We start from the raw sequence: 9437 nt of genomic DNA on the forward strand, positions 1-9437 counted from the left end.
TTTATTTTGCATCTTTACCTGCTGTAGTCAACAATTAAATCTTTTTTTTTTTTACAAACCCGATTCCAAAAAAGTTGGGACACTGTAGACATTGTGGATAAAAACAGAATGCAATGATGTGGAAGATTCACATTTCAACATTTTATTCAGAATACAACATAGATGACGTAACAAATGTATAATTTTAAGGGAAAAATAAGTTGATTTTAAATTTCATGGCATAAACAAATCTCAAAAAAGTTGGGACAAGGCCATGTTTACAGCTGTGTGGCATCCCCTCTTCTTTGTATAACAGTCTGCAAACGTCTGGGGACTGAGGAGACAAGTTGCTCAAGTTTAGGAATAGGAATGTTTTCCCATTCTTGTCTAATACAGGCTTCTAGTTGCTCAACTGTCTTAGGTGTTCTTTGTCACATCTTTCTCTTTATGATACGGCAGAAGTTTTCTATGGGTGAAAGTCTAGACTGCAGGCTGGCCATTTCAGTCCCCGGATCCTTCTTCTACGCAGCCATGATGTTGTAATTGATGCAGTATGTGGTCTGGCATTGTCATGTTGGAAAATGAAAAGTCTTCCCAGAAAGAGACGATGTCTGGATGAGAGCATATGTTGTTCTAAACTTGGATATACCTTTCAGCATTGATGGTGCCTTTCCAGATGTGTAAGCTGCCCATGCCACACACACTCATGCAACTGAACATGAACTGAGCGCTGATAACAACTTGTGTTGTCCTTGTCCTCTTTAGTCTGGATGACATGGCGTCAGGATTCGTCTGACCACGGAACAGTTTTCACTTTGCCACAGTCCATTTTAAATGAGCCCTGGCCCAGAGAAAACGCCTGCGCTTCTGGATCATGTTTAGATATGGCTTCTTTTTTGACCTATAGAGTTTTAGCCTAACGGCGATTGGCACGGTGGATTGTGTTCACCGACAATGTTTTCTGGAAGTATTCCTGTGCCCATGTTGTGATTTCCATTACAGTAGCATTCCTGTATGTGATGCAGTGCCGTCTAAGGGCCTGAAGATCACAGGGATCCATGGTTTTCCGGCCTTGACCCTTATGCACAGAGATTTTTCCAGATTCTCTGAATCTTTGGATGATATTATGCACTGTAGATGATGATAACTTCAAACTCTTTGCAATTTCTCAGAGAAACTCCTTTCAGATATTGCTCCACTGATCCTCTGCCCATCTTGACTTCTGAGAGACACTTCCACTCTGAGAGGCTCTTTTCATACCCAATCATGTTGCCTGTTGACCTAATAAGTTGCGAGTTGGTCCTCCAGCTGTTCTTTATACTGTATGTACATTTTATTTTCTGGCCTCTTATTGCTACCTGTCCCAACTTTTTTTCGAATGTGTAGCTCTCATGAAATCCCAAATGAGCCAATATTTGGAATGATATTTCAAAATGTCTCACTTTCAACATTTGATATGTTATCTATATTCTATTGTGAATAAAATATAAGTTTGAGATTTGTAAATTATTCCATTCCTTTTTTTGGAATCAGGTTTGTATTATTTTTTAATGTATGTCATTTCCACTACCATTCAAAGTTTGGGGACGGTGAGATTTTAAATGTGTTTGAAAAAATCTAAATAAAGCTGCATTTATTTAATTGAAAACATCAAAAATCAGTACAACTGTGAAATATTATTCTAATTTAAAACACCTATTTTCTATTTGAATACATTTTTAGCTACTTTATTCTACTCCAGTCTTCAGTATCACATAATCCTGCTCAATATTTTTGTTGAAGCAGTTGCCTTGCTCAAGCTTTCTTTTCAGGATTCTTTGTTTAATAAAAAAAAAAAATCCTTTGTAACATGATCAATGTCTTTAACAACACTTTTGTTTAATTTTTTGCATCCTTGCTGAAAAACTATAAAAAAATAAATTAATACAAAATAAATAAAAAACATACTTTTATTTTATTGGTATGTGTATAAAAACATTAATTACATTTATAATTTTATTAATATTTGACAATATAAATGTTCTTTTTAAACTTTAATGTTATTTTGAAAGTCTTATTGCTGTTGTGACATGCATAAAAAACTATACATATAAAAGTAGTAATAGTTTCATCTTTATTTTTTTACAGTCTTTTTTTTCATTTCAATTCATAAAAATCCTTAATAATATCAGTTAAGTAAAATACTAAATTTAAAAACAATTGAAAAAAAAAAAACTAATAACAACAACAAAAAACAGAAGAAGCAAAACCTACAAAACTAAAATCATCCAATGTTTTGGAATATATTTAAAAAAAAAATATTGAGGAGAATATGAGTGATGCAAAACATGCCGAAATTATTGTAGGGTGCTGTTGCTTGTTGCTATGGTGTTGCTAAAGTGTTTGTAATGGCCTTCTAAGTCTCAATGTGTGTCAGTGTATGCCTATGAGATTTTGTCTTTAGTAAACACCAATTAATTGATTACCGGTCCAAATGTGTTGCTGTCGAAACTGTGTCCGTGATGGTCGCCCTCGATCCACAGATGTCCATCTGGAACTCTTACATAACGGTTTTTGTACCCCAGCGTTCTGATAATAAACAAAAAAAAAAATGCATTAAAACAGTAATGGATTCTGGCTGCTTTTAATGCAGGGAAACATCAGGCTATTTTTCATTCCTCGCTGTTTATGTTACAGTTGACCAGCCACGTGTACTCACCAATCCTGCATTTGGCTCTTGCCCCGCTCTCTAAATCTAAGATCAATAATTAATGTTCGCACAGCTGCTGCAGTCTTTGTTTTACATTTGCGATGACTTTCTGACACCGCAATAGCTCATATCCATCGCAGGCGGTGCCGTGAGAGCTTTAGAGCGAGAGCGTGAAGGAAATTTCCGATTTTTAATAGCAGTTTTTCTTCATCAGCCATCACAGAAGAAAATTAACTTCCTTTTCATATGAATCCTCTCGAAATCAAACTCGAGAAGTCATCAGGCCTGGGATTTCCTCAACCGAATCCCAAGATCACCTTGAGATGTAATGCTTTTGGCCGTGCATGGTGTGATGAGACATTAATGTTTAATGACACTAACGGCTAAATGGTGCATTTGTGCGATACAAGCATTTAAAGAGGACCGAGCCTGAATTGGCGCGTTTAATAAGCTCAAACAGATCCTTCTAGCGGTGCTACAAAGGCCTGTTAGTCTGAGTAAACACTTTTCAGGATACAAAACAAGTTCTGCCATTAGAACCCAAGAACCAATCGTGATGCCATCTTAATTTGGGACAAACTTACTTGATGAAGTCCCCCTCGATCCCAATGACCCGTTTGATGATCTTCTGCTGAGGGTCCTTCGGGCTCCTGCAGGAGGAGTGAGCAGATATGAGATGGTACGACTACAACATTTGCATACTGATGACAGAACTGTTCCTAGTTTATTTGAGGATGCTGCCGAGCTCAGTGGATTACGGGGCATTAGGGACAGTTTTCAGAGACCAGATGGGTCTTATATGCTGGAGTAAGTCAAGAAAAGACTCGATGAAATGTCAAAACTCTTGATTTTCAGGGCGCTATATTATTAGATCATATTTCACTTGATTCAATTAGTGTACTCTTTTGGGACAATGCCTAAATTTTTAGATGTAGGTAAAGGATAATACTGTTATATATTTACTAGTCTATGAATTATTTTACAGATGAGTTTCTGTCGGGAAAAAAAAATTGCAACTCATATTTTCAATGTGACTTTATATCTAGCAAATGTATGTTCTGTAATTGCAATTTTATATCGCACAGTTTGACTTTTATATCTTGACTTATTTTCTTTTTTGAACTTTATAATATTTCTGAATTTATAGTATATAATATTTTACTTATTTATAATAAGTCACTGAATAAAGATATTTAAAAACCTGTTTTTGATAGACTAGAAAAAAAAAATTTCTTAACTGAAACAAAGCTCAAATACAATAAAACAAATATTAGATGAAGAAACAGACAATTTAGAAGAAATATTGCCTTGGCAACTAACTGAAAACAGTTAATAAATATAACTATTTAAGATAATAAAAATACTGAAACTGAAATAAAAATAAAGTGAAATATAATTATACACATAATTGGAAAAATGGTTAAAGTACATACTAAAATAATTAAAATGGAAATATAAAAACTATTTTGAAATATGAATAAATACTATAAGATATAAATAATATGAAAATAACACCGTTCAAATTATTGCTCTATATACACACAATGCTAGTTTTCAAACATAATATTCATGATAAATGGCACAAAGCTCAAATTATTACAATTCCTTTTTCATAACTTATAACTTACATTTTTTTTTCAGGACTGGCAATCCCAAGTTCCCCAGGCTGATCCCAAATTGCTTTTATTTTGAGGTCAGGTTTACATGTGTAGTGATGTATTTGTTTCATCAGTTTTGACCTGATCCCCCACATCATTACCCACAATGACCCTGTTTGTGAACGAGCCCCAACCTTGTCTTCCAGGAGACTGCAAACTTCTCATCCCATCCACGTTTCAGAAACTTTCTGCCACTGGCTGTCACTAAATGCTTTATGGAATTTCATGTACAGTAATCTTTTTTGCTTGTTGCCTTTCCGCAAGAGCGCTTTCTCAGCTGCAACACACCCGGTAAGGCTTCTTATAAGATGACGTCTCATGGTTGAAGTGTGTACTTTGGTGCCAAACGCCTATTAAATGCTGAGCAAGCACTTTGGTCAGAAATTGCCTACTTTCTTTGTGACAGCCTGAACACCACGTCTTGAAAATCTAGACACCTAAGAACAAAACTGTTCCTTTAGAATATCTCACAAGACATTGGTAGGGCATTTTGTGTTATCTTTTAAACAGATACATTTTATATGTATTTACTCTAGTTTTTAATAACAGTTTAATGAGGTTCCAAAAGTCTGAGACCACTCATGAAATTCATTTATTTAAAATCTAATTTCAGATTAAAGAAAATAAAATTCAGTAAACGCTTTACTTCAAGCTTCCTGTCAGAACCTATGCAGTGTTAAATCTTCAAACAGCTCTAGCACAGCCTCCATCCGTCATACACACACACACACCTCTTCTGCAACAGCTCCGACGCTCAGCCTGATTTGTGATTTTCATTACTACTGCAGCCCTGAATGTTGTTGGAGTTTATCTCAAGTGTTACATACGGCATGCTGAGAGAATATATTCTGATTTGTCAAGAAGAATTTAGCAGTAAATCCAAGAGCCTGGTTAAGTGTGTGTAAAGAAAGACTTATCTAAACACTTACCAATATCGATTATATCTCACAAAAACTGTAGGCCAAACTGGAAAATTTTGCAAAAAATGAGAAAAGCTCTCATTATGCAGAACTGGGTAAAAATGACTCAATTAATGTTTTTAATACATTTAGAATTCTTCAAAATCTAGTACCTCAAAATATTAGAATATTTCCTACGATCAATCAAAAAAAGGATTTGCAAAACTGAGAATGCTTAAGTTCTTTAAAGTATGTTCATTTATGCACTCAATACTTGGTCAGGGCTCCTTAAGCACAAACTCCAGCATCAGTGAGGTGTGATGGAAGCGATCAGCCTGTGGCACTGCTGAGGCACTATTGAGCCTTCAGCTCATCTATATTGTTGGATCGACAGTTTCTCATCTTTCTCTTGAAAATATCCCAAAGATTCCAAGTTCAAGAGTTCAAGTCAGGTGATTTGGGTGGCCAATCAAGCACAGTAATATCATGGTCAGCAAACCTTGGAAGTAGTTTTGGCACTTTGAGCAGGTGCTAAATCCTGCTGGAAAAGGAAATCAGCATCTCCATAAAGCTTGTCAGCAGATGGAAGCATAGAGTGCTCCAAAATCTCCTGGTAGACAGCTGAATTGACATTGGACTTGATAAAATAAAATGGACCAACACCAGCAGACATCACAGCACCTCAAATCATCACTGATTTCGGAAACTTCACACTGGACTTCAAGCAGCTTGGATTCTGTGCCTCTCCAGTCTTCCTCAAGACTCCAGACCTCGATTTTCAATTCAATTCAAAACTTACTTTTATCTGAAAAGTGGACTTTGGAACCACTGAGCAAAAGTTCAGTTCTTTTTCTCCTTTGCCCATGTAAGACGCTTCAGATGTTGTTTCTGTTGTCACCTGAGTGTGGTGTCTCTTGATGCACTGACTCCAGCTTCAGTCTACTCCTTGTGAAGCTCTCCGAAGTGTTTGAATTGGCTTTGCTTGACAGTATATTCAAGCTTGCGGTCATACCTGTTGCTTGTGCACCTTTTCCTACCCAATTTCTTCCTTCCAGTCAATTTTGCATTTAATATGCTTTGTTACAGCACTCTGTGAACAGCCATCTCTTTCAGTAATGACCTTCTGTGACTTAACCTCTTTGTGGAGGGTGTCAGTAATTGTCTTCTGGACCATTTCCAAGCCAGAACAAGAAAAACCCTAAATTTATACTATAGGGATGGTCATTTAATGAAACCCACATGCAAATAATCTAATATTTTGACATACTGGATTTTTTAATTTCATGAGCTGTAAACTCTAATCATCAAAAACTTTTTCACGATATTCACTTTTTTTTAGATGCACCTGTATGTATACATATATATATATATTAGGGCTGGGATAAACTATTATTTTTTAAAAGATTAATCTAGCGATTATTTTTTCGATGCATCGATTAATCTAACGATTAATTTTTTCAGACCGATTCGATTTCGATTATCTCCCCATGAATTGACTACTAACAATTTATACATGTTGATTTACATATCTGTATGAAAAGAACATGAATTCCTTAACAATGCAATATATGTTTATTGCTCTTAAAATTACAAAATAAAAGACTGACTAAGAAAGCATTACTTTGCACTTGTACAGAGATGGCATTCAATAAAACCTTGAAACCTTGAAAACACATAGCTTACTGAAACAAGCTTAATGAACACATAGGGCCTAGCTTACTGAAAAAAAGTTCTTCTTTCAGATGAAAATAACAACAACTTGATGTCTAGCATTCAATAAAAAAGGTCACCCAAAGTACTTGTTTAAAGCAATTGAAAGAATACAGTAGCCAATGTAAACTTGAGGGTTTTAAGCTAATACAGAGAGTGCTTTTCCAAAAAAAAATAAAAAATAAACAGTGGGAGCCAGCAGCGTGTCATGGAGAAAAAAAAATCTCTGAATGCTCCACGTGAAACTTTGGCTTTCCGCCCTTTTTCTATCGTGTCTAATGATTTTGGTTAATATGCAGGAGGGAGGGAGGGAGAGAGAGAGAGAGAGAGAGCGCTCGTGTGACTGTGAGTGCGCGAACGCGCGTGAAACTTTGGTGTTTCGCCCTTTTTCTATTGTGTTTAATGATTTTGATCAATATGCACAAGGGAGAGAGAGAGAGCAAGAAGCGCTCGTGTTGTTGAAAGACTGTGAGTGCGCGCGCAGCCAGGGCTTTCTCTCATACGCGCCCTGTCAGGCGTCACTCACCGATCAAATAAGGCTTTGACAGCCGCCAAAAAAAGATCAATGCAGAAAAACCCCTGTATTGGTTATATAACGTTGGACAGAATGTTGATCCGGCCATCGCGTATATTCAGCGCACATAAGGTAAACGTTTTGCAAACGTTTTTTTTTTGGAAATAAAAACAGGTCGACGAATCGATGCGCATATTTTGCGTCGACTTATTTATTGCGTCGACGTAATCGATGACCTCGACGCGTTGTCCCAGCCCTAATATATATATTTATTAGACATGTGCCTGTATTCAGTAATGCTATATATCATGGTAAATAATATGCACAATATTGTTGTCATGGGCACTTCTAAATACCGTGAATAATTATATATTACAAATTTTTCAGAATTTGGGATGCATTTTAAGAATTATTTTCCCATCAGCTGGTCAAAATGCACAACACAGCTGTATGCTGCTTGAAAGACTCGTCTACCGCTCTGATGTAAGCAAGCACATGAGAAGCACATGGAGGAACACGAGATGCGCCGAATGAAAGCAAAGCACATTCACTCTCTGACAGCAGATGGTGCTAAACTGCAGAAAATGCAGCCCTTTACCCTGGAAACCCCATAAATACAGCAGCTGCGCTACTTTCTAAAATAATTTTAGATAGCCATTCAGATTTTGTGGATTTGTTATGGTGTTCTTCACAGCACTAAATACTTAAATATTCAGGCTAAACAGGCTATTAATTTTCAAACTTTTTATATTAATTTTAATCTGGACTACAACATATCCTACATATTGTTTGAAAGTGTTTTGATTCTTTATTGTTCACTCACACTTTACGTTAAGGCTTCATTAGTTAACATTAGTTAATTCATTAGAAACATAAACTGCCAATGAAAAATTCTTCTGAACATTCATTCGTTGTTAAAATCGAAAGTTGCAGCTGTGTTATTTAATGAGCTAACATGGAGTAAGATTTGTATTTTTAACAAAGATTAATAACTTCAGTAGCAAATGTAGCTATTGCTCATTGTGAATGTTAATGGTTAACTAATGAGGTCTTATTGTAAAGTGATACCGATTGGTCTTTATAGTTCTTTTGCACTTTAAGCTGTGTAAAACTTTTAACTTTATATATTTTTTCTGTATTGCTTTATTGTATTTAAATGTTCAGTTATTTTTGTTATAAGAAAAATGTTATTTAACCTGTTATACTGTATTATGACCATACTATATTTTGAAACTAAATTTCAATATCGTGATAATACCTTGTTAAAAGGATTAGCAATTAATCACAACAGGAAAATTTGATACTGGCATATCCCTAATATATATATATATATATATATATATATATATATATATATATAGTTTGTATTGCAGTATTCTTCTTGCATCAAATGAATAAATTATATTTTAAAATATTAATATAGAAAACAGTTATTTTACTTTCACAAAATATAGAAAGTATAGCAGAGCAATGAGAGAGCACAGGCATTCACTGATCAGAGCGAGAGCGTCGCGAAATGTCACAAAAGGAGTGTGTTTTTGGTTGCCAGGGCAAGACAACCCTGCACAGATTACCAAAAGAAAAACAGCATTAAGGGACCAGTGGATGGAGTTTATTTTACAGAGCATCAACGGAGTTGTGCAAGTGTTTTTGTTTGTTCCCTGCATTTCGAAGATGCTTGTTTTACAAACAAGGCCCAGTTTGACGCCGGATTTGCACATCGTTTATTTCTTAAGGATAATGCAGTCCCAACGAAAAAGGGTCACGATCGTGTGTTGGAACCGCAGGCGGTGAGTAAAACTGCTTAACCTGATAACTGTCACTCACGTTTTTGAAGATAGACTTGAATGTGCATGATACAAACCAAAATTTTTATATTTCATGACTGAAAACATTTTGTAACATGATTTTGATGTGCCATTTACATGGTAATGCAATGTCTGATTTTAAAATGGGTTTTAAAGGATGAATTTTGAGATTTTATGTTT

The 9437-nt window shown here is 35.5% G+C and overlaps 1 protein-coding gene across 1 annotated transcript in view; it reads right to left on the reverse strand.

Annotated features, from left to right (window-relative positions):
- immp2l (inner mitochondrial membrane peptidase subunit 2) overlaps positions 1-9437 on the reverse strand; it is an 83813-nt gene that overhangs the window by 2762 nt on the left and 71614 nt on the right. Inside the window, exons 4-5 of the mRNA XM_052598127.1 lie at positions 3253-3318; positions 2445-2547 (exon numbers count right to left, since the gene is read on the reverse strand). Of these exons, the coding sequence (XP_052454087.1) occupies positions 2445-2547; positions 3253-3318 (169 nt within the window). The remainder of the gene's footprint in view (positions 1-2444; positions 2548-3252; positions 3319-9437) is intronic.

Source organism: Carassius gibelio, chromosome B25 (genome assembly GCF_023724105.1).
Source record: "Carassius gibelio isolate Cgi1373 ecotype wild population from Czech Republic chromosome B25, carGib1.2-hapl.c, whole genome shotgun sequence".
NCBI lineage: Eukaryota > Metazoa > Chordata > Actinopteri > Cypriniformes > Cyprinidae > Carassius > Carassius gibelio.